Raw genomic sequence first — 27,047 nt, forward strand, 5'->3', positions numbered from 1 at the left:
TTAGAAGTGGCAGAATGTCAGTAAGATTTTGACATGCTTCAGTCAATAACTCGATTCAGCTCCTGTGCGTGTATTCAGGGTTAGGGTATAAATGGCCAAGTCGAGCTGCAAATTGTGTGTGTGACCTTGCTGACTGTTTCTGGAAAAACAGACCACTTTTTTCACGTCATTTTCAAAAGCATGGATGGTGTTAAACTAAAGTGTGAGACGGTTGTGTTCATATTAAAAGCCGGATCCCCTTGTGTTTCAGCTGGAGTATGTCGGCTGGCAGCTGAACCTGCAGATGGCCCAGTCCAGCCAAGCCAGACTGAAGTCTCCCAGTGCTGTCCTCCAACTGGGCCTCCAGAGGGAAGACTCAGAGGTATGGACACATAGAGAAACTTATACAACATACTTCCACTCATCTGTTCTAAACACTATCGACTTAAGATTTGACTATACTTTGTTATCAGAGTGCTGTCTTGCATCTATGCCAAGTGAGAACCATCTCCAGTCTGACTCTTTTTTTTTTTTTTTTTTTTTTCTCTTCTAATTGATGCTTATCCCACTGCTGTCTGTCTTGACCCAGAGGAAGTCAGACATCTGGCTCTGGAATAACTGTAGTGAAAAGACCAGATATCAGGGAGCTTGTTATCTGAAACCTCCAGGGTTTCATTGTACTCTTGTGAGACTTACATGTAGCTAAAATTGGACTGGTATGATATTTAGTCTAGATGTCTGCTTTTTACAGACCATTGGTGATGACTGGTAATGCTTTCTGTTCATATACCTAATACTCAATCTTTGTATGAAGACATGACATCAAAGTATTGGTGAAGTGTCTTAATAAGCATTAGCCTTAGATATTTGCTCTTTTAAAAGGAAACATGATATGGATATAGTTTTGACTTTAGATTTTCAGCTGTGGTTCTTTCATGTTTTTACGCAGTACTGTTTGTTTGGATCCCAGTTAACTAATGCCATGCACTTACTCTAATAGCCAGGACCCTAAGAGCCTCTCTTGCTCATTTCTGTCTTTTCCTCTGTGAGGAGTATTGCTCTGTAGCTGAGGCAAATACAATTAATACTCAAAAGACTGCATCTTTGTCAGTGAATGATTTTCAGCCTTGGAAGTCTTTGATTTAATTGCAGTATTTTCTCTCGTGTTAGTGTTTTGATTCTTATTGCTACCTCAAAAACTAACACATACTTCAAGATAAACTCTTGAAATATATTCCAAAGACTGTGAATGCTTCGTAAGATCTTTGCTTTGTTGTCATAGAACCTGGAAATTTTAGTTATGGCCTCCAGGCATTCAAATGGCTTGCTTTAAAGTAGTTTTTGTTTCACATCTGAGAGACTGATTATCCTCCAAGCCTGGATAGCGTTGTTCCAGCTGACTAGTCAAGTGTCTTTCTTGCGTGCTGCTTTGTCTTCAGCAGCCTAGAGAATGCAGGCTCAGCCTAACTGTGGAATTAGCCATGACATATGCAAATTTCAGCTGTCTTAAATATGGGCCTATAAGGTTAAGCTTAAAAAATAAGTCTTTGGTTATCTTTGCGAAAGCAACTGCAGTAAGAGTTATTTTTTAAAAATGTTTTGGACTGTTTTCTGCTGTTTTCTCCAGGCTTACAAAAGACGCATAAATTTATTTAAATCCACTTACACAATTCCCCTTGTGGGAGGAGATAGCTGGGGGGATAAAACAAGGCTGATTCAAAGTGTGAAAGGGATCAACTTCACTGATGCACACCTCCACTACTTACCTGCAGGGGGCACTGTTGTCTCACAGGTTTAAAGCACTCTCAGGGGCAGTGAAGTCTCTTGAGATGGATAGCATTGCTCTAACTTTGTATCGAGGCAGATGAAGTTCGCACAGTTCTTTTATCATCCCATTTCCATCAGTGTTTTCTGATCTTAAGTTTCCTCCCGGTTAGTCTGTTTTCTCTGTCTGAGAACTTCTCCGTGCGGCGTCTGGAGTGTTGAAGCAATGCTGTAACTGAGAAGCAAAATAGTTGGGACTAGAAATAAAAATTTAGCTGCATGTGTCACAGGTTTGTAACCCCCTAATTGCAACTAAGTGTCCAAAAGTGAAAGGAAGGCAGGAAAAACTACTATCAATGTACTAAAGATTAAGAGGTGATGAAGACAGACGTGGGGAGATGTAAGGGTGAACGATGAGGTGAAAACAAATAAAAAAAGGACATAGAGGGTTCAATAATAAAGATGAAGAGGGTAAGGGATTTGAAAATGAACGATAAGGAGTGGAAGGGAAGCGCTCTATATTTTATTGATTGGAGGAGGAGGAGGAGGAGGAGGAGGAGGAGGAGGAGGAGGAGGAGGAGGACGACTCATATCTCCTACCCCAAACAATATGTGACATGCAGTATATCCTCTGAGGGGCACAGCGGACAAGATATAAGAACTGGAAATGAGACGTTGGCTGCATTTTCAGAAATTTATGTTTGGTTATTATCGTAGCAATAACACCTCTTCCTCCAAACTGTGCGGACCAATGACGTATTTTGAATTTATAGATCATTGTTTCCATTTCCACGCAACGGTTATTGTGGCACCCCACCCAATAGGAGGTGACATTTTCCTAAATTGGATTTGTACTGAAGTTCATCGGAAAGTTGCTGTTCTCTGTTGGAAAACTGAGCAGGAATAGTTAGATATTCTCTCAATGTATGTAGAATATGCTCTAAAAGACTTGTGAAAAATGACCTCGTTCAGGCTGCTGGTATGACATAAGACCTGACGCACAGCTTGTTATCACAAGGAAGAAGGAGCTAAGCCAAAAAAGCAGCTTGATTGATCTGCTGTCAGGAGAGGAGAAAAGTTAGTGAAAGAATTTGATGTGAGCACAGGGTGGAAGGGAGAAGTGTAGGATGCTGGGGAAGGTGAGAGGAAGGACAAAAAAACAGGAGAAGATTCAAGACTGACAACAGAAAGATGACAGAGGGAGAGGATGAAGACTAAGTACGGGAGAACTTGCTGAAATTTGTCCTGCAGTTCAGTAGCTATTGTAATAAAAGTAGTGTACTTGGGATCTCTCTTTACCTCGGGGAGTTAGGTTTTCAGTTATTAATGATATGTACATTTTTACATTTATTAGCACATGAAAGCAACACCATCCATCCATCCATCCATTTTCTATACCGCTGAATCCGAAAGCAACACAGATGTTTGTTTTTTTTGTTTTTTTATTTGTGCCGTAACAAAGTCTTGCTATGCATGTTATTTATTTTCTTACCACACAGACTTCGAAGTCAAGGTTAATCTACCCACTTTTAATTCTGCTCTCTGATGAGGTTTGGAGTTTGTGGGATGATGCTGTGCTTGAGAAACAACTAAAAACAAAGGTGGCTTTCAGTCTTTATGCTGTGCTGCATACATCATGGCTGGATAGTGTTGCATGTTTCTCCTTCATATTATACGCGTGCTCCTTTAGATCTTTAAAATGCAGAGAGAGAGAGAGAGACATGGTGATGATATAAAGAAACTTTTGAAAACATGACAAGAAAAGATGGGTTTCATTGTTTTTGCTTCAGCAGCATAAAAGCCAAAAAATTCCAGTTCAAAGTGCAATAATCTACAGTGGCAGAGGAAAGGACAATCAAATGGTAGAAGACTGACTCAGTGTATCATAGCACCATGACTGCTCTTCATAGTGTTTAGCAAGCTAACATTTCATCATGAATAAGCACTATGGTAAACATGCATTTACAGATATTAAACTCCGTCTACAATCACTTAACTCCTAAAAACCCATCTCTTATTATCAAATTGATTTTCATTTTCCAATAAACTCAACCTAGATATGGTCGTGTTTGGACTAAGCTACGATAGAATTAAGTTGAGCAGAATATGCTGGTTTCACTTGCATTATGTGGACATATAAATCCCTAATCGCAATATTACGACCTGTCAGCGTTTTTGGTGTCTGGCAACATTCACAGCTGCTTTAAAACGCATGCCTTAGTTTCCACAGTTACGTTGGCCATAAACCCCCTTTGTGCTTCATTTTTAAGAACCCAGATGCCGGATTTATTTTATTTTATTTTTTTTATAGATTGGATTGCTTGTTACTTTCAAAAGATCTGGCAGCGCCAGCTCCAGCAACGGAAGAAACCAGGGTAATGCTTTTTGAAAGATATAGATATAATGAAGGCTTTAAATGAGAGTAGTGGTAGCGAATGGGGACTGACAAAGGTGGAACTCGAGTTATGTTCTGTAACTTGTAACATCTTGCATGCACCTGTATGTAAACACTGTTATTGGCATGTGGTCTTATTTAGATTCAGATTAATAGTTGGGATTATTGCTGTGCATGTACACATAGCCAGGGACGGTTTGAATCCATGATTTTGAGAAGGTTGTTGTTAAATTGCAGTGAGGCCAAACATTTTCATCTAGCTAACGTGATAAAAACAATATGGACATGTTAAAAGGTTAAACACTTGTTTTTCATGGCAGGAGGGCTTTAAGACGATCGATAAAAGTTGCAACTACAGTTAAAAGGGAGTTTGAGAATAAATTTATTGGATCATAAGTGGCTTGTATTGGATTAGATCTATGAGGTTTCTGAGCTGTATAAATAAAACGGATCTGAATTGAATTGGATAAACGGAATTGATAACAAATGGGCAAACTAGCAAATATAACCTTAAATTGGGCAAAGGTCACGAAATGTGTGACATCATGGTGAGCAGTGTTGGTCAAGTTACTTTTAAAAAGTAATTAGTTATAGTTACTAGTTACTGCTCCCAAAAAGTAATTGAGTTAGTAACTCAGTTACCACATTGTAAAAGTAATTAGTTACTCAGCAAAGTAACTGTGGCGTTATTTTTTGTGTTCTATATAACGCTGTTATGTTCTATAACATCTTTAACATCCAATATGTTTATATTAACTGATTTAATTCATTCAAGGTAAACGCAAGAAACTTGTGCTAAAGGAAAAAATAATAAAAAATGGACCAGACTTAGTGAATATTTCCCTATACTCCCTATATAGAAGATATAAAAACACTAAATACAGTAATTTAGAACATTCAATATTTATTTGAACTCAATAGATTGCAGCCTGCCATATGATGCATAGAAATAAATTAATAAATAAATTCTGACCCGAAAAATCGAGTGTTGTTTGTTTTCGAGTGGCTCCGTCTCCTTCGCTGGGGCTCACGCTAGCTGCATTTGGGCCTGGGGTTGAGTTAGCAGCTGCAGAAGCAACAAGTGTCACATTCGCATGGGTTGATGTAAGGTGCTTCATTAGATTTGAGTTACTTGAGGCAGACGTGGATAAAGTTTTTTTTCCCTGGGCATAGCGTGCATGTTACATACACATTCTTGCCTTTTATCTCCACGGGTGAGAATTAGTGCCAGTAATTCCAGTTAGAGAACGCTATCTGTGAACTTCCCTGGCTTGTCGCCGCTGTCTTGTTTGTGTTTAGCGCGTGCAGTGAGACAGCTTGAGTAGGACATCCGCCCACACAGCCAATCATCATCGCATTTGCAACGGTGTCATCATCCCCACCCCTGCTCTCTCCAGGCAGCATGCAGCTGATGTGTAGCCAAAAGCCTACAACCAAATTATAGTAACGCCTCACTTTATATTCTCAGTAACGATAACGGCGTTGTAACGATGGGAAAAGTAATTAGTTAGATTACTCCGTTACTGGAAAAATAACGCTGTTATACTTAAACGCCGTTACTCCCAACACTGATGGTGAGCATCTGCAAGGTTGTTTGTTAGGTTAAAAATATTTGTATTGAGTATTACACTGCAGGTATTTGACATGCAGTAAAAACAAATGGAAAATAGTGTGATAAAGAGAGATCAAAGAGGCTTATATGAAGCAGATATCCTATCCTAAGCAGTCGTTGAGGCACCTCATGCAGTGTCTCTGTTGTCTTGAAATGCTTTGACCAACGATCTGGGGACAGTTGTGGTTGTGACCGATGTGTTAGAGATTGTTTTCCAGATCTGTGTATTTGGCAGGCAGCTCATATCACGTGGAGAAAAGGCAGCGCAGTGGCCACTGGCTACCGAAGAATACATTAAACTCAGTGGTACACAGCCATAAGAATTGGTAATCCCACTTGGTAAAAGTTGTATGTATGTATTTACCCCACCTGAGAAGTTGATATTGCAAGAAATATATATTGAGCAAGATCATTTATTTATTTTCTCCTTTTTTATTCATTATAATCGTTTATTTAACCAGGAAAAGTCCCATTGAGATCAAAAATTTGTTTTATAAGAGTGTCCTGGCCAAGACAACATAAGCAGCAGACACACAGGCAGACATCTGGCAAAAGCATAAGCATTGTACAGTGTTTACATAAGAATAAAAGTAAAATTAGAATACCTTTATAGAATATAACACCACAAGATAAGTATCACCTACAAGTAGGCACTCCGTTGTCTCTGACGAGTATGAAAGACAACATCCCCTTCGTCTCTGTCTGTTAATAATGTAAACCTGCTCCACTGACCAAGGCAAGGCAAGACAAGGCAAGTTTATTTGTAGAGCACAATTCGTACACAAGGCAATTCAAAGTGCTTTACAGCTACATAAAATCACAAAAAGGCAAATAAAAACATTCCATAAAACGTAAAAATAATCATTGATTAATTAAATAAAAAGCGAAGAGTGCAGATAAAATACTTTCAGTTGTCATATGCACAGCCAAAAAAGAAGTGTTTTTAGGAGAATAAAACTGAAACGCAGCCTCACCTCGTTTTATCCTGACTCTGGGCACCAGCAGGAGGTCCCTCCCAGAGGTTCTCAGAGTCCCAGTTGGTTCATATGGCTCTAACATGTCAGAGATGCACTTTGGCGCAAGACCATGATGAGACTTGTACACAAGCAGAGCTGTTTTAAGGTCTATTCTCTGAGCGACAGGAAGCCAGTGCAGAGACCTGAGCACTGGACTAATATGGTCGTATTTCCTGGTTCTAGTCAGGACTCGAGCAGCAGCATTCTTGATGTACTGCAGCTGTCTTACAGCCCGTTTGTAGCCCAGTGAGCAGGCCGTTACAGTAGTCTAACCTGCTGGAGACAGACACATGGATTAGTCTTTCTAAGTCTGGTTTAGACACTAATCCTTTAATTCTGGCAATGTTTTTTAGATGGTAAAAAGCTGCAGATGTTATTGATTTAATGTGGCTGTTAAAGTTCAGGTCCGAGTCCAATATTACCCCGAGATTTCTAACTTGATTATTAGGTTTAAGAGAGAGAGTCTCAAGGTGACTGATAACACTTTCTCTTTGTTTCTGTGGGCCACAGACAATGATTTCAGTTTAACTGGAGAAAATTCTGTTTGATGCTGTGACGCAATGAATCAACACGCCCATGTTCTCCTGCCGTCAGTGACAAGTAGATCTGAGTGTCATCTGCATAGTTGTGGTAGGACACATTATAGCTGCGTATTAGCTGGCCTAATGGAAACATGTACACATTGAACAATGGGGGTCCCAGCATTGACCCCTGGGGAACCCCACAGGTCATAGCCATTTGGTCTGAGACAGTTACCAATTTCAGCAAAGTACCTCCTGTCCCCGAGACAGGACTTGAACTAGTCTAAAGCACTTCCAGAGATTCCCACCCAGTCTTTTAACCTCTGTAATAAGATTACATTGAAATGTGTCAGCTCTAGATGTCTATCTGGCAGCAAAGTAGTTATTTGTGTTGTGGAAATTATTGCATTTTGAACTCTGTCATTAAAGAAGGGTGACATTTATAACACAAGCCATCCACTTCCAAGTCAGCCTCTCCATATTTTGATATTTATTTTGTAGCCACATACTGGACCCCAAAGGCACAAGATAGAGCTTGTGAGGTAATCTAGTTTCTTCATCCAGTCTCAGCTTCAAAGCATATTTTTCATTGATGGCTTCACAAAGGTTTGATGTGAACTGATGACACAAAGCTTCCTTTGCTTTCGTAACCCAAAAAGAAAGATGTACAAAATGCTGCTTAAAGACAATCCTAAACTTTTTTTTTTCAAACAATTTTTTTTATCTGTTATCCAGTGACACATTTAATCTACATTTGTTAACAATGTTTTATTCTGTCTTTTCTACTGTGGAGTGAAAGCAACTTGTCAACTGACTAGTCGGTTTTTATTTCTGCAGCCAAATATTACACATCCCAATTTGATTTGAGGTGATTTGCAGTCTGTACAGCTTCCAGTACTTTCTGTTCTAATATTATTAATATCCTCAGTGATTATAAGGAAATACTCTTCCTTACTAAGAACCTTTTAAAAGGGGGAGGGGGACTAGCAAGAAACCTCAGAAAGAGTTTGTGAAAACAGATCCCTCTTCTAGGAGGAAGAGAGAAAGCAATAGATGTTGTGTGTTCAGAGAAGCATAATAAACATTTGGGAAATTCAATTCCGAAGAACTTCAAGAAACTTCCAGGTGTTGTGAAACAGATCGGATTTAAACTAAGCCATCTTCTCTACACCATGGAGATCTGGCATGAGGACAGATTACACAAAAACACAATTCTCAAAACCCAAGCACACCACTCGCTCATGTGGGAGAGTCGAGTCAAGTCAAAGTCAAATTTATTTGTATAGCACATTTCATGTACAAAACAATTCAAAGTGCTTTACATAAAATAAAAGCATTGCAGCAGGGAGTGTAAGAAGTATTAAAAATACATAAAAGAATATAAAGAGAAAGAAAAATAAAATAATTAAAATTAAATTAAAATGTTTAAAAACGAGCAACAGTCTAGCTAAGTTAAAAGATAGCGTGCAGATTTCATGCATAGACACATGAGAACAGAAATGTTTTTAACATGGATTTAAAAAGGTCTACATTTGGTGAAAGTTTAACCTCCACTGGCAGTTTGTTCCACTTGTTTTCAGCATAATGCTGCTTCTCCGTGTTTAGTCTGGACTCTGGACTGGACCAGCTGACCTGAGCCCTTGGATCTAAGAGCTTTACTAGGTTTATATTCTCTGAACATATCACAGATGTATTTTGGGCCTAAACCGTTCTGGGATTTGTAAACCATCAGCAGGCTTTTAAAGTCTAGTCTGTGACTGACTGGAAGCCAGAGTAAAGATTTTAAAAGTGGTGTGATGTGTTCAGATCTCTTAATCGTGGTTAAAGTTACAGCAGCTTTGAGTTGCATTATTCAAACTCGGTCCAAGATTCTTTTTTATTGATCCCAAAATAAAGATTAAGATATATGTAATTGTTTCCCTTCAGTCTTTCATTTGTCGTTTGAGTTTTTTGGGTCGAGTTTTCCCCAGTTAAGCTCCAAATTCTAACAAATTCTACTTTGTGGAAACCTGCTGGTTTTTGTTATCAAAGCATCAGACATGAAAGACTCTTCTTCTTGTAATTCTAATTTATTTTTTCTGTTCCGGCTTAGAGCAGCAGTGCTGTAATCACGGAGGAACGGAAGCTCTTTTTTCAAAAGTGCACAACAATACACAATTGACATACATTTGAAGCCCTTCCAGCGAAGGCTGTGTTTCTATTTATTACTGCTGTGTGATGAGGAATGCAATTAAACATCCCATTTTGACTTCTTGTGAGGAGACGCTGTGATCAGAGCCTCCGAGCTTCACGTGTCTCTGTCAGAGCTTCATCATAGCAGCAGGCCAAACTTTGAACACAACTCAAAGCTCTCATGATGAGTTACGTAAAGCTTGGTTCTTGCCTCCCACATGCTGCTGTCATGTAGACTCTGCAAACAACACATCCAGCGTTGATCCAACCTTTTCATTTACCATTTGAGGGATTACATGACCCAATCAATATATTGGAGAGCTCAGATGTAAATAGTACCATGTTCAAATCCTTCACTCCAAGCCACCCACCAGCCAGGAAGCACAAAAGCAGCTTTGTCTCAGCCTCTACTTGCCTTGCTCTACATGTCCCAAGACGCTTTGTTGCTTTGTGTGCACATCTCTGTAACGGTCTCCCTTTCTCTCTCCATCCCTCTCTGTCTCTTTCTCCGTCTCTCCCTTGCCCCACTACTTTCCCACTGGTGATTTGTTTTTTTTCTCCTGTGGGATTTGGGATCCCATTCACTGGGAGCACATTGTTCAGCTCTTATCCATTCCAGTGGATGGGCCCCGAGAGGCAGAATGGGTGACTGTGGGTGCTCTCGTCTCTGCCTTCTCCCTCTCTCCTCCCCCCTCCTCTCGTCACCCCATTCCTTGCTCCTTGCCATGCGATGATGTCATGGCTTTTATTTGCTCCAGGGGTACCCATTGATTTTCTCTCCTTATTACACACTCTGTATCTCCCCCTTCCACCATGCTATTCCCTCATCCCACAGTCCTCAACCAGTCCCTTTCCCAAATTCTTTTGCCTCTCAAAAGGGGCCTTGGGGATTTGGGGATGTTTGGATGTTGTTTAGCACACCCACGATACATGTTTGACGCCCTGATATAGGGAAGCCATCAACACCACAAATCCAACTGCAGCTCCTATTTGAATCGTATCGGTTTAACTTCCCTTTTTTCCCCCCACGTCTTCCACTCCTTTGATCGTCTTTTATTTCAGGCTGGTTATTCAGCCTGTTCTGTTTCACACCCGTTTGGCGAAGTAATCATTAATCCCCTGATAATGTGGTGCCATTTTCTCAAGGCTTGTAGTGACAAAAAAAAAAAAAAAAGAAGAAGAAAATCATTTCAGTTTTTTGTTACCATTTATTTTTGAGATGCTGCTCTGCCTCTTGGCTGAACTATGCTGGGATGAGAAATCTATTTCAGTTTAAACAAGACATACTGATTGCTGAAGCACTGTGCCAAATTACATCCATTCATTCCAGTGAAAGTTGTCTGATAGGCATACACAGGGTGAAAAGGCTGTTTTTTTTCCTTTTTGTCCTACTCAGATGCCAGATATTGGTAACTATGTATATACATTATCTCGTTATGATCAGGTTGTGCTATTATGCTTGTGCCTCTTTGTTTCTGAGCTGTCTTTATATCTGTTTGCATCACACTATGATAACCTATATAAGGAAATGAAAGGATACGAACTACAGGCCTCTTCCCCGCTTTGAAATAATGATTACAATGAGTGGGTTGGAGCCTGGCAGTGTTATTATGCATCATTCAGTGATTTTACAGAGAGTACTTCCTCTGCCTGCATCAACAAATTGTCACCAGTGTCGCACTGCACGGCCAGCCTCTTTGATGTTACTCTGGTATTTGACCGTTATGTTGAAAGGGAAATTATTGCTATGTTTTTGGCTTCTCTGCAGGTGTAGAGGTATACAGAGCGTGTGGTCATTTATTTGGATCTAGACTCTGACTTTGAACTGGAAGGTAAATGCGTGATGTGATACATGTGATGTAGACAACTGTATTGATTGAATAGAAGAATGTATTATCTGTTATATACCTGTAAGACGGAAAAATTGAAGAACACAGTTGAAGCCTTCAGTGCTGTTATCTCAGTGATTGTGATTTTCACCAAAACCCTTTTCTCCACCTACATGAAAATAAATCGAACCACTCAAATGTCAGATGTTTTCCAACTAGACACATCCAGTACTGAATAAAACATTTATCAGCATTTAATAAGCACATTTATATGTCACTATAAAAATAGAACTGATTGATTCAGTCTTACCAAAACCAGAATTTTAAAGTGTATTTAAACACATTACTCCTAAACGGCTAGAAATTCAGCTTTTCAGAACAGGGCTAATACACCAAGATTGACTGTTTTAGCTTGGTTTACTCTTGCATGTATACACTCAGCTGGACTGGAATGGGCCAAGGCTCTTTGCACGTGCTCCAAAAATAAAAGCTGTGTATAAGTAAAGATAAGTATGCACTGATACAGCTGATATAAAGGTGCTTTCAAGTCATTCACATATTTTTGTTTCTTTCATCAGACAGTTAAACACAGTGAGTTCAGCTTTACTTGCATGTGCGGTGATCTCCTGCAGAGACGGTTAGAAGCGGCAGATTGCCTTGAAAGATTTTTTTCACACAGCATCGGGGATATATCAGTCGACTACTTGACTCTACTCCTGTGAAAGTAAACGCTAACATGGATGATGGTCCAACTAAATGACCTTCTCTAGCTAACAGTGGCTCGTCTCTACTTAACATGCGACCGTGCTGAACGACAGATTTTAGAGCTTCCCTGTTGATACTTTCATTTTAGTTTTAGTTTTCCACCCAGCTCTGCACAGAAGAATGACCTTGTATTTAGGTGTTAACTGAATTCAACATGAATGAAATGGAAAAACATCATTGTCTCCTGTCATACCTTCAGTGATATTGGAGGGATGGCTACCATTTTTTCTTGTAAGCTGTACTGTAAACTCTTTCCCACCCCCCCGTTTCGCTTACTCTCTCACACAAATCCCCCCCCCCCATCTCTCTCCCTGTGTATGAGAGTGTATGAGACACTGTCTACATACCATGAGGGCGCAGCGTGGCTGCTTGGCAATCGTCTAGCTCCGTCACACAGTGGGAGGAAAAAACAGCCCTTACAGTTGTAAATAGCAGCCGTTACTCCTCTTCTGCAGGGACTCTCTGTCTGTACACCCACATAGAAGACACACAACTCTGTTGCCCATGACCCTCTCTCTTTAACCTGTGCCGACCCAATGCATTAGAATGCCTTCTGTATCAAAGTGGAGAACTTGGCTGAAGGGGTTGAGTGGCTCTTAGAACCTGGCAGAGTGATGATTGGTCAAGGTTCACACTATGCAATGTTTTTGAGCTGCATTTTCCACTTAATCCACCCCACGGACATTTAGAAGATTAAAGTTTGACACAGCTTTTTCAGATGCTGTCTCAGTGCCATGTTGTTGTAAGCTCTTTCAGAGGTGAGTGTCTTGAATAGCACAACTTTGATTTGTCAAATTCCTACATAAGCATGGGTGCTACACCTAAACAGAGCAAAAGAATTAAAATGGGAATATCTAATATTACTCCACACTATACATTCAGTCCCCAGCCACCACAGCTTTTCTGTGGTGGCTGAACCTCATTTTCCAGCCCTGTTGGATTGGAAACAGAGTGTATGGGTTTGGCAGCAGTGGCTGGTACATGACATGGCATCCTTTCTCTTTCTCCATATCAGGCAGCGATAACTAGCTGCCACCGACATAATCATCTGTTATGGTTCACAAGCGGCTCGTGTTCCTTGGCTTGTTTATCTTGGCGCTTGAGCTGATGGTGTCTTCATTTTCTTTGGCTTTCAGCGTCAAGCCTGCTGATTTAGAGGCTCTTAAAGATGCGTCTTGTCTGATTAAAACAAAAAGGCTGGGATGGATTTTAAGAAGGAGCAATGTTGGATTAGTAAATGACCAAAAATACGAGCTGATTTTCACAGCAATGGGTGTTTTTTAAAGGGTGCTGTGGTGGATCTTTAATTAGAGGGGGTTGATAGTAAAAATGAACCAGTCTCTTATTCATTTGATTCTTAATGGTCTCTCCAGTCTGAAAATATGGTCCAAAGTCTATCCACGTTTTACCATTGTCTTCACAAACTGATAATTGATGTTGAGTTAATCTTTAATTGTTCACATTTGGGTTGTTGCTTTGCTTTGGCTTCTATTTTAACATGTAGGATGGTTGCATAATCTGAAAATGCATTGTTCATCATCTACCATGAATACTGAATGATGATAACTTGTTAGGGACAATTAACATGTTCTCTTGTCTTATATCTAAGTTGTTTGATATTTATTTATTTATTTATTTAGATGGCAAGTGAATTTCTGGTTGTAGTCAGTAGATGGCAATACCATCCAATAACTATACACTGCTCTCAGGCAGCAAGTGGAAGGGCTACATGCAGCCCGCATGAGGACAGCCTGGCTGTGTTGGGAAAATTGCTCAGATTTGTGGGCTCTTTTAGTCTTGCTTTGCTGCTGGTTTCTTTTTTCCTGATGCATTAATAATCCAGCAGCATTTGTAGTTTAGAGGCAGAGCTGATTTTAATCAGTTAACATGCCGCCAGATGGTTTTATTATTATTATTTTTTGTTATGTTTTATATCATGATAGGTTTTTAAAGTCTAAGTTTGCTGTAAAGTATGTCAGTTTGTCAGATAAATGCATTGGAGTTAAAAGTATGAGATATCCCTCTGAGAAAGATTAAGTTATAGTTCAGTACAATTATAATGAAGTGGACAAATTTGGGTCATAATGAACTGTATTTGATTAGATTCACTGGATCTTTAAAGTGCCTTGAGATGACTTTTGCTGTGAATTCATGATGTATAAATGAACCTGATTTAAATGCAGTTATATTTCAGTAAAAGTGGCACGAAAAAAAGATTTATGTACCATTGATAAAGTCAATAAATTGATAAATAGTTGCAAAATTATTATTGTTTTTACCATGTTATTAATGCCAGGCATATAGTGCAGCTGATCTGTTGCAGAATACAGAATGTGGATGCGGAGGGAGCTCCTGTGAGCTAATTCCTGGCTAGCTGTAAACTCACCCGCTAATGGTACAGTGCAGCTCTAAACACAAATCCTGGAAATGAAAAGGCTGAATAATTAGAATAGCATTTATGCATTTGATTGTTTTCATTTTAACAATCTAATGAACAATCTATCCTATAGGAAAGTAATTGCAGAAAATACATTTGTGTACCTTTTCATTTTATTCAGAGCTGAATCAAGACCAGCAAAGAGACACATAGACTGTCTTGTTTCGTATCGTGGTCTGGATGAGGAAGAGGAAGAAGAAGCCTCATCAAAGACTTAATGCCTCTTTCCGTGTTAGATTTGAGATAAATATGGCATAGAGATGGCTTTATTAAAGAAAGAAGAGAAACTTGCAGATGTTCTAATGGACATATCTCTATTATAAGGCTATTGATACATTTTCGTTTAAAAAGTGGTAATTTTTTAATAGATTCCATTTACAAACCATTGAGCTGCTACTTTGCCAGACATACAACAGAGATACTGATTTGTTTGCAGCACAGTCAGTGAAGTTAACGTTGTTCCACTAAAGTCGGTCAATAACCATTCATGAGCAACTGCGCTCTGGGGTCACGCTACTCATGGCTTGACCAAACTCTACATGAGACACTTCCAGCTGCTGGTCACCTTGCTGTGAAGTTGAAGATGTGCAGCTTATCGCCTGCAGTTCTTCATCTCACGTCACACTGTGGTCACAACTTGTTGTTTCATTACTGCTGGCAGTATTGAAAACTGATGTGCCACCAGTTATGCCAAAAATAACTTCAGTCTTGTTAAAGCAACTATAATGAGTGATTAAGATCAAGGCCTAATATGTTTTTTCTAATAAATGTCACAGCATCTTTTGGCTTTTGGGTCCCTTCAGTGACATACAGCACCACTAGAAAAATTCAATTCAGTTCAGTTTTATTTATATAGCGCCAAATTACAACAAATGTCATCTCAAGGCACTTAAATAATATAGTCCAATTCAGCCGCGGCTATTCAGAGACAACACGGGAAGCCGGACAGCCTCTCCCATTCTCTGGCGAAATTGCTACATCTTCAATGTTAAATTGACGATAAAACAGTTGTTCACAAAACACAAGATATGCCCAATACTGCATTTACTTTCATAACTACAACATGTTGTCCTGTAGCTTAATGAAGTGATTTGTTCTGAAATCGCCGCCGTTCACTGAGGAAATCATGTTATGAAGCCGCCACTAACAGCAAGGCTTCCGAGCCGAGGGTTGCCCGGCTTCAGGAGGGGGCGGGAGAGTCAAGTTTTTTTCTACAATTCTAGGTCATCATTGTCTAAATCGACAAAAACTCATCACTTCCGAGGCTGCCCGGCTTCTCTAGGGGTAGATTAGACGTGGGCGTGTCAATATGAGGGGCTGTGTCGTGATGATTGGAGTCAGTGTTTGTCCATCATGAGAGATGTTGTGGCAACCGAATTTTTAAGCGGGGAGAAGCACGCTGGAACTTCAGTCCCAAAGCGGATACCAAAGAGACTGGTTGTCTGTGAAAGTGCTGTCGGAGTTTCACTCATACTTTTAGTTGTTTCTTTCCAGAATTCATGCTGCCCATTCACAAATGTTACCTTTTTTAAGAATACTTACCACCACCATTAAACTCTAAGTATTCATTATGACAGGGAAAAATGCTCCACAGATTCTGATCCAGCCACAGATCCAGCCATTTACAGGCCTTAGATTCGATCATACTTGATTTTGGCCTTGCTGTGTGACTTTTCAAAGTCTATACCTTCTTTCTGTGTATTTGCTGGGCATACTTGTCATACTAGACACAGCTATGTTATAACTAATTCTTTTTAACTTTGTTATCTTCTGCTTTGGGATGGCACAAGCCACTACAACCCTGAACGCGTAATACGGGCTTCCCCTGTTTTAAAAGTCAGCAGCCGGCACTGGTCCAATTCAAGCCAATTGAAGTTCAATTCATTGTAATCATAATCTAATCAAATCCAATTCATTAATTTCAAAATGAATCCAAATAATTCATAAAGAGCCAACTCAAAAACAATTTCCTAGCTAAGGAAACCAACAGATTGCAGTAAGAAACCTCTGGCAGGACCAGACCCAGGAAGGGTGGCCATCCGCCTCGACCAGCTGGGGTTTGAGAGGACAGAAAAGAGGGGACAACAAACACCGTAACACCATTCAAAGGATACCTGTTGAGACAGGGAAACACAAGTTAATGACCACAATAATGTCACATGTACATAATATCCATCCATCCATCCATCCATCCATGAGGAAAGGTGTGACAGATGAGGCCCCCCAGCAGTCTAGGCCTATAGCAGCTTAACTATGGGATGTTTCAGGGTCACCTGAGCCATCCCTATAAGCTTTATCAAAGAGGAAAGTTTTAAGCCTAATCTTAAAGTCAGAGAGGGTGTCTGCTTCCCGGACATTTACTGGCAGTTGATTCCACAAGAGAGGGGCCTGATAACTGAAGGCTCTGCCTCCCATTCTACTTTTAGAAACTCTGGGAACCTCAAGTAAACCTGCAGTCCGAGAGCAAAGGGATCAGTTGGGAAAATATCTAACAATGAGATCTTTAAGGTACGATAGAGCTCGATCATTAAGTGCTTTAAACGTTAGGAGAAGAATCTTAAATTCTATTCTGAATTTATCTGAATCTAATCTGAATATTCATAGATTCAGAATTTTCTCTGTTGGAAGGAGGCACAAATATTCTGAAAACATGTAGTTTTAAAAACTTAATTTATTGCTTTATTTTTTTTAGTATTTTAGGTATCGCTGAATCTGCCTGAAAGGGTATAGTTGGATAGCTTATTTCTGATATTTCTGAAGAGACAGGAAGCTTTTAGAGAAGAATCTGCTTTACATAATAAACCCTGTTTCAATTGAATCCTCACTGGTGTGGGCATAACCTAAATTTCAGACCTGAAATACTTGAGGGTGGAACTGAAAATATTGTAAATAGTAGTCATTGGATAAGTAGTCCATAGAGGCAGTGCTTCCTCTGCCCACGGATAAACTGCCAGCAGTCATTCCAGTTCAGGGTTTGGCAGTTGGTAGTTTGTCTAATGAGATTTTGTCTTCTTTCGAGGTTTGCACCCTCCATCTAAGCAGTGTGGGAGGTGTGAACAAATACTGTAATAACGCCAGGTTATTTCCAGATATTCCAGAGTTTTTTTTCCTAGACAGGTACCTGTCAAATAGAACATAGACCATACATTTAAATATCAATTCTTTGGTTTAATTTCATAGTTCATCTGCTGACCAATGTCCTCTTCAGTTTTTGTTGGTGGGCGCTTCCAGGAGATGCGGGATGCCGAACAGGTTCAAGATTAATGTGCTTATGACACTGCAACACTAACACAAAATGCGCCATCTTGCGTTGACATATCACAAAACAGAACATTTTTCTTTAAGAGCCTCAACAGAGATTGATTCTAATTGTGATATGGTTCAAATTATGTGCCTGAAAGAGGCATCCGCAGCTCATCATCCTGCAGATGTCTAGCTACAGTATTTGGATTCCTTGTTTCAAAGTGCTGTTATTTCTTTTATGGTGTTCATTTTCTCATTATTACCTTTGTATCATAACACGCTGAGCATTTCCCTTCTCCTCCTCCCCTCTGATTGTCGCTCGCTGTTTAGTTGAACAGAATGAATGATATGAGGACTACTGTGGGCAGTTCACGCTATTTTTGGCTGCTTAAAAGGATGAGTCGCAACGATGTATTAATAGATAAGCATTATACTTTCAGAAGTTGCAAAGATACCGCTTTTCCCACATCACCATTACCACATCCCAAGCAATTTTAGTGTAGTTGTCTTAACATCTCTGCACTCGCTCATTTCTCTCTCTTTTTTTTTTACTCTCTCCTCAGTATTTTACTCACCTCGTCTTTGCTCTCTCCCAGCTCTGTTTCCCTTTACATTTTAATGAACACACAACCATCTGCCTGGCTCATTTGTCTGTGTGATGACTGCTGCAAGCATCCCATTGATAACTAAAGCCCATGACAATTTGTATGTTCAGAGAATCCCATTTGTCACCTACTATTAACATTATGCTGAATTTTAATTGCAACACATACATGTCCCACTAGTAATGACGTTGAATCTGACACTCACAGGAGCAGGTGTCAGGAAGGCCTTATGGAACCATCATTACGTCTCAGTGTACAGATTTAATAAGACGCAGCAGCATGCCCCAGCAGTATATGAAATGTAATTGCCTCCTTAATACCGCTGACATTGACACATGATATTTACATTATGAGCAGCTGTTGCGTCGTATAAAACAAAAGGTGGGAGTTTTGTGTGGCCACTGGTGGATCTTTTTAGTACAGACAATACAGTCAGGAGTGGAAACTGTGATGGAAAAAAAAAAAATAAAAAATACACCCTCCAATAAAGATTGTTATATACTCCAAAAGCCCTTGTTACACTGGTCACCCTGCTAACACCTGGCCTTTGAGTGCAATGAGAAAGTGTTTAGTCAGCATTCAACACACCTTGAAATGACTACAGTGGTTGCAGTTATTCATCAGCACCTGTGTTGTTCGACATGCAGCACCTAGGTGCACATGCTAAGATTTTACTGGTGGTGCTGCAGTTAGGGCTACAAATGTGAGCACAGCTCACTTTTTCACGTGGAGCCTCTGAAATTGGAAGCAACAGTGCGCTTACAAAAGGGGATGTGATTGAGATTGATTGATTTTACCTGCCTGCAAGACAGCTGGCAGCTCACTCCCAGTGCTGCTGTGTTGGGCTCACATCTGCGGTCCAGACAAATAATAGATGTGCTTAGTTATCTCAGAAAGTTAAGACGTAGTTTTTTTTTAACACAATCTGTAGACTACAGTGTAATGCCGCCCCCTTAAGTTTTCAGTTTTACAGGTTTGAGAGATAGTGGTAGTTACCAGTTCTTTGTTCAGAAAGCAAACGAGCGATTTCCATTTCAACATGCCACTTTTGATGTTAAAAACACCTGTAGACAGATCTACAACCATGTTTCAAAGCTGCAACCAAAGTGAAAATACCCACCTCACACAGCGACTTTCTAGATGGGTAAGAGTGAAAAAGAAAGAAAGAAAGATCTCTCATAAATTGTCTTTTTCACTTTTCCCGCAGCTTCGTCTGTCACTTTTGGTGAACAATAAAGTATCACACAGAGAGAAGTTGAAGAAATACTGCTTTTAGACCAGCCAAATCTTCACCAACTCCCTTCAAACCAGAGATAACAGTGACCGAAAACAGAAAGAAAATCCCAGCAAGCCTCACATAAAGATTGAAGATTACTCATTTTCTCTCAGACAATTCTACTAAAACCTTTTAATCTCATCATTTCATAGTATATTAATTTGATTAATATAGCAAATATCTGTAATTCTTCCATCTTATGTTGAGAAGGAAAACCTTCACAATACTTTTTCCAGCAAAGATGGAAGTCGACGTTTGCTCGTGCAGTAGGAGAGCAAACCTCAACACACAACAGGTATAAATCTTTTATCTTTGGAGCTGGAGCTGGAGTTCCTAAATATTGCATGATTGCATATTGCATGATTGTCCTCCTTGTGAGCATTGGACTGATCACAGGTGCCTGTCGCAACGAAGGAAATGTGCGACGGTGTTGAAAGAGCCTTTGTTTCAGGGTAGACGGCACAATGAGTCATATTCAAAGCTGTTTACAAGTCTGCCTGTCTGTTTCCTGATTATGTGGGTCAGAGAAAATCCATCAAGTCATTGAGAAAGAGACAAAAACAAAATGATATTCCTTATTCCCCATGCTTACTTGTCAGTCTGTGTGCCCTTTTCTACCACCGTAATCTGTAATACCTCTCATTAGCCCCAGGTCCTTGTTATCCAGATATATTTTGTTTGCAGCTTTCGCAACCTTGTCAGCTCGCCAGTAGCAAGTCTGATGAGAACCAAACACTATGCTCTTTGTCTAGAGCCTGTGCTATAAATTATAGATACAGGAAGATGCTCCAATATGCCACTTTCTGAGACTTTGCACAGATACTTGACTCATTAGACACAGTGCAGACACACACACACACACACACATACTCATACAGACACAGACGAGCATGCATTTTGCTGTACATGTATGTTGTGGACAGAGCTTAAGTGTTGAAAATGAACTAGATAGAGAGACAGCAGAAAACCTGAAGACACACTTTTACAGTAAACACACACACACACACACACACACACACACACACACACACACACAACACACACACACACACAACACACACACGGGCATTAATTGGCATCTTGGGAAGCTATTGTCTTTTTACTCCGAGCTTTTTTAGAGGCACCCATGGTGCTCCAAATACATACACCCTCTTAAGTTGCCTTTGCTACTGCTTTCAGATCCAAAATCGCAGCAAACAGAACACATGTGTTATTGATGCTCATCTCAGAACAAGCACAGGCACACTTGTAGCATAATCATCACATTCACAGTTACATCATCCAATAGGGTTAAGCCTGTGCTATCTTGTTTCCTGTTGTTTTCTTGTGTTTTTTTCTATTTTCAACAGATGAGAAGCCTCTTTATGTTTTTTTCCCTTTTAGACTAGGATATTGCCTAAGCTATGTTTTTTTTTATTTTTTTTTATTTTTTTTATTAGCTAATTACCTTGTTTCTTCTCTCCGGGCACTTCTCTACTGTGTTATCTTATCTGGTGTTACTCAGTGTTATACAGTTCATTTTGGGCCTTAAAGTGAAAGTTCACTTTAATGCAACCGGCATTAAATTTGTGTAAATATGTCATTACTTCTGTTGATGGTAAAAATTCAGATCAAGAAGCATGGCTACTTGTATTGTACCGGTTTTATTCAAACTCTCAGGTAAAGGCAGATTTACAGTTGTGTGTTTTTGTGCTTCTCCGTAGCTCTAAACCCACAAGCACAGAAGATAATTGGAATTAAACAAGTGTAGCCTACATTTCAGAGTAACATAATATAAGATATGAGATTGTTGTCCTAGCTGATAGAAATGGCACCAGGTTTTTTTTTTTATTTAAGGATTGTTTCCACCTGATACGTGATGGCTTAACTCAAAGTCTGGTTTATATTTGGAAACGTGGACTCTCCTAAACTCTGAATGCCATAAACTTTGACTTTGAAACAATGTCACCAGATGCTTAGTCTGGAGCTTCTCCACAGATGATAGTTTTTAGATAGATAAATGTCCCTGGAAATGCACTCGGGAGCATATAAGGAGAAAATAGATGGATGTTTTGGATGAGAGTTGCCAAAACCACCTAGTATAGCAATTCAAAGAAAGTAGTGAGTTCTTAATTGGAAGCTCAATATTGAGAGCAAGTCTGGGCCTTCACATTTTAAATATGACTCTTAAGCCTCTTAACAAGGCATAGGGCTTTTATGCATGATCACAAGTATTTCTTGGAGCATCGTTGAGCAGAAGAATAAGAGATCAATTCCTCAATTAAATGATGTTCCATTTAATATCTGCACAGACTGATTAATGGTCAGTGTTTCTTACCGTGGCAGCAGTTGTATTCTGAGGCCATTAGCCGACCATGATCTCCTGCTGCACTGCGCCTGTTTTTTAAATGATAGAAGAGAAGAGCAAGGAGAATGGTGGAGTAAGCACTTCTGCTATAATCTCCTTGTCAGACCTTCCCAGCCACAGTCCTCTATTACACAGCTAATACTACAGGCAAGCTTTATCGCTTAGATCACTATCACAGTAGGAATAGGTGGGAAATGAAGTAAGGCGGCTGTTCGATAATGACAAAACTTATATTGGGATTTTTTTATTTCTTTTTGCTAGATTATTGTGAAGAAGAAATTGAGTTGGACTTACAGAGAATTATGTGGTTGTTAAAAGTGCAATAGCCAACAGTTTCCGTCCTACCAAGTAAACCTAGTCTGGGATAAAGGTCTTTAAGGTGTACCTGAAAATGTGTGGGTGGAAAAGAGGTGGAGCCAGCTTTGTGCTGGTGCGTGTTGCAGACTGAAGTTCTATTAAACAAACAAACAAAGGAAACAAAACAACAAATCGGTTTATATTGAAGCAGACAGCTTTGCAGCCTCAAAGCCCCCTTTTTTATCAAACTAAACTTAATCCCCTGTGCTATCTGTTGTAGCCTTAATGCTAAGGGCTGACAGATATGTGCAGATTAGCTGGGTGGCAGGAAAAACAAATACGTTTGGTTAAAACAAAAGTCGGGGTGATGAGAGACGGGAGCAGATGCATAGATGGGGGTCGAAAAAAGAAAAGGCTCTTGTTTGTTGTGCTTTCAGTTGTTCCACTGGGGCAGCTTGTATGCGGATGTGATGTTGACGTGACAGAGGCTGCGTGAGAAGTTCTTAAAGTTGGAGCAGGGAGCGTTATTTCGAGGCAACTTCTTAGGCTTTGTATCAAATACCTGCTTGATTTAAATGAAACGTATAAGCTTCCAATGCCATTGTGTGTTTGATGTGATGAACTGATGCAAGTAAACAAAGCTGCACAAGAATTTCTGAGACTGCTTTTGATAGGTAAGACATTTCAATGGGTCACTTTGCAACTTTGATCATAAATCCGGCCTTGTCTGTTTAGTGTAGAGAAAAAAAAAACTCCAACTGAACGTACACCAATGTTTATACTCCTACACTGTCAGAATAGTTCAGCAGACTTCATATAGAGGCAGGGATATGAAGTCTTTGAACCCACAGAGTTTCTCTCACACTAACACAAGCACATACAAATTCGCTGAAATTCAAACTCACACTGTCCTCCCTCATTAGACTCTTCTTTTCGAAATACTCTCACTCAGGGACTCCAAAACAGTCCTTTTTGGTCATATAATCTCATTGCCATGTAAGGCTGGCTCACTTCTATCTTTGTCAGCGGGTTTTTAAAGGAAGCATAAGCATCGATACAAGATTGCCAGTGGGTGGTCCTCTACAGAAAGTATACGTGTAGGCACATTTGGATTGTTACGGACAAGAATCCAGACGTTTGAAAGTGTATTTCAGAGAGTTTCTTCTTAGTTATGAATTATAGAGTAAGCTGAATCTGAAAGTAAAAGCAGTCTAAATGACAGACATGTCTTTGATGGTTTAGTCTTTAAAACACTGAAAACCAATTAGGTGGGTCAGGGGCCTGGGGAGCCTCGCAGTGCCACCGTTCTGTCATCAGCAGCTTCAATCAACACCCTGGAACGACTAGCAAGCTCTTTCTCTTCCTCACACATTAAAGAGATTTATGCACATATTCAAGTACACAAACAGCACTGACCAGTCTAGTTATCGGTGTGGTTCTGAAACTGTGTTTCCATTCAGCTGTCAAGTGAATTGTAACAAGCGATGATGTGTAAGGCTGCCCAAGCTCCCCGTAGAATTTGCCTGGAGTATGCTGACAAAGTTTAACTTTTGCAGTGGATTTTGGAGAGAAAAAGCACTCTGTGCTGCAAAATTAAATAAATAGTAATGAATAGTAAATGGACTGTACTTGTTAAGCGCTTTTCTAATCTTTTACACAACAAGCCACATTAACCCAATCATACAAACACACCCAGACGGCATTTCTTATATACAGTGTTACAGTGCTTTTTTTCTCTATCACACACATTTACACACCATTGGACACATCGGAGGCAACGGGTTTCAGTGTCTTCCTCAGGGAAGCCGTGGTTGAACCACTGACTGTCATATTGGTGACCATTGCCCTACCTCCTGAGCGACAGCCGAGTCTATTTTAAAGGTTAAATAACTACTTGCTTATCAAGCTGTGACGACACACTTTACATTTACAGCACCATTTATTCCTATGTCATAAAATCTCTTCTGAATTTTATTTGATAGAAAACACCCCTTTTTTTTTTTTAACAGGGCTTGTATTGTGAAAGATGTGTATCAAAATATTATGGAGCAGTTTAATGCCACTCAGTTTTTTTCTCATCTAATTTTTCTCATCTAATCTTGGGGTTCATTATGGTTTAGTAAGAATAAATTGGGTAGAGCCAAACATGTTTCAGCACACCTAACAAGAGTTAACATTGACTTGGTATCATAAACAAGAGGTGTACGGATTCACAAAAAATAAAGTCTCACATTTGCCGTTTAATTTCTGCTGGGTGACTTTGCAATTCAGAGCCATTTCTAACCATCACAGGACTTGTTCTGGAATACATTACCTCATTTATCTCTGCTGAGTAGGTCGAATATCAGGGTCTTGTTCAGTTTTTTTCTGTATCAATATACTGCAGTTAATAAAAATTCAAGATTTCCATAGAAGATTATCAGCCTGATGCATGTCCTGCAGCTGGTTTAAAGCTGCGATTCACTCCTGCATTTTGCATTCAGATTACGACAATACCTCTTTTTCCTCTAACAATTCTGCCATTGGGAAAGCTTTTTGAATTTTTATTGTTGGATTGATTACATTAGACCAGGGTAACTTTTTTCATTTTGCTTGAACAACCAGCGTTTTTTTTGTGTGTGTGTCATCCATATAAATCCACTGAGCCAGCAACACCCTGAGCTGCTGAGATAGCAGCCATCTTTTTTTTTTTTTTTTTCTATTCTTGAGCTCCGTCAGTTTGACCATTCAGCCAGCCAAATGTGCCAACCCCATCAAGGTGCTCAACTATGCCCTTTTCAATAATTCATCCCCAAATTTGCAGGGAGGAGTCGGATGTTAGTCTAATAGTTTGGCATACAGGGAAGACCTTCTTCTAATTGGAGTGACAAGCAGTCCCCATCGGTCCGCGTTAAATGCCATTAGAGTAGCCTCCAAATACCATGTGCTGCTAAAGGCACAGCTGCTAGATTCAAAGTGGCAGTGTGAGCTGTAGCAAAACCTAAAAGGGATAAATATGATTATCTACGATCTCTGCCAGGCACATTTTAGAAACATGCTCATTCATACATACACATATAGTATATGCCATTAATCAAGCATATTTTTAAAATTTCTCTTTTTTCCTCCCCTTCTCTTACATTATTCCTCTCTCTGTTTCAAACAGTCTTTTATATTCAGACTCATGCATATACAAAATCAGAGATATTCTAATGAACCAAGGCATTCTTAGCCTTTTGCTGCCCCCCCCTATCCCCAGCTCTAACTAATGCAACACTTTAATGGCCACTGCTATTCTCTTGGAGCTAATTAGAGATTATACACACACGCATACATACAAGCTATCTGCACACATGCTGTCATGGAGAGGTGTAATTACAAAGTATAATTCCTGTATTGTTTTCCATTATTTATGAAGGGGTGTTGCCAGAGTCACACTGACCTTCCTGTAATGATGGACCACACAAGAAGTAGAACACCCAGTTGTACACTATAGCACAAGCATTACATGTAAACAGAAGTGCAGTACTCGCACACACACATTATTTTTTATATATTTGTGTGTAGAGAAAGAGAGTCACATTTGCACCCTTCAATATTGTCTTCAATTAATTTAATCCAGATTACCTCAGTCCTCACCAAAACTACCACTTGCCTAACCCTAACATTTAAAGTAAAACTTGATTTTAAGACATTTCTTCAACCCATTTCTGCTGGGGGTTCCAGCTTTTTGTTCCCAAAGTGGAGTCAGATCTCCACAGTATGACTGTATGCACAGATTTGTGGACCCACAACATTAGTTAGGCAAATACACACAGGGATGAAACATCCACAAATCCCCCTACTGATCTGGGAATGTGTCCTCATATTTTAAACCACCTTTTAAAATCCTTCAAGAAGCTGCCAGCTGTCATTTGGTGCTGGTTGAACAGCTTGAAGGTTGCATTCATTTTCAGTTGAATGGTGTTGTTGAAAGCAAAATAAAACTGACACCAGAGCATGAAAGACAACTCACTTATTCTTTTGAGATGGGTTACAGCTCCTGGCATTCCTTTTGTACATTTGCACTTGCATGGCAAATTCAATGTGAATGATTAAGAACTTCCATTTTCAGTATCTGGCAGTCCAGATGAGCCATTCAGCTCTATATTTGCTATAGTAATACCAGTGTAGGTGAAAATGGCTCTAGTTTAGTAGCTGTTGATGTGATTGCCAATGGTGGAGATTATCTACTGCCGTATGATATTTTCCATAAATCTGTGCTATTCTCCTACACTGTTTTGTTGGTACCATTTCTCACTGTGCTGTAGCACAGAGAGAACAATACAGAAGTTGACAGCTTGTCAGATAGGCCTGAACATACCAGCAGTGGTGGGTGTAGAGAAATAATCCTCATTGTTTTAAGACTAGTACAAGTGTCAAAACCCACTTGTTTATGTAGGCGTCTTCTGCCTCCCTGTCTCAGTGGCTTTGGTCCCGTCATACATATATGTAAGTGTGTGCATGCAACAAAGCAGAGAAACAGAAATACCAATGCATACACGTATGAAACAGAAGCTCTGCAAACTGTTCCGCCAAAACACTCCCATAAACTACTGTTGAATAAATTCATACTGTAGGTTGTTAACCTCCTGTCCTATTTTGTATGTCAAGTCAACTGGAGCTCAAATAAAACCGCAGAAATTTACTTTACTTAAAGCTGTGAGTGAAAATCAACAGAAAACAAAAATTAACGTAGGTAAATGTCACACGCTTCAACTCTCTAAGGCAATATTTTTCTCAGTTTGTCTACAGCTATCAAGCAAACTAC

The 27,047-nt window shown here is 39.7% G+C and overlaps 1 protein-coding gene across 1 annotated transcript in view; it reads left to right on the forward strand.

Annotated features, from left to right (window-relative positions):
- The window catches only part of commd10 (COMM domain containing 10), a 66,446-nt gene that overhangs the window by 6,950 nt on the left and 32,449 nt on the right, over nt 1-27,047 (forward strand). The window contains exon 5 of the mRNA XM_075468999.1: nt 251-361. Within this exon, the coding sequence (XP_075325114.1) occupies nt 251-361 (111 nt within the window). The remainder of the gene's footprint in view (nt 1-250; nt 362-27,047) is intronic.

The sequence above is a fragment of the Odontesthes bonariensis genome, chromosome 6 (genome assembly GCF_027942865.1).
Source record: "Odontesthes bonariensis isolate fOdoBon6 chromosome 6, fOdoBon6.hap1, whole genome shotgun sequence".
In the NCBI taxonomy this organism is placed as follows: domain Eukaryota; kingdom Metazoa; phylum Chordata; class Actinopteri; order Atheriniformes; family Atherinopsidae; genus Odontesthes; species Odontesthes bonariensis.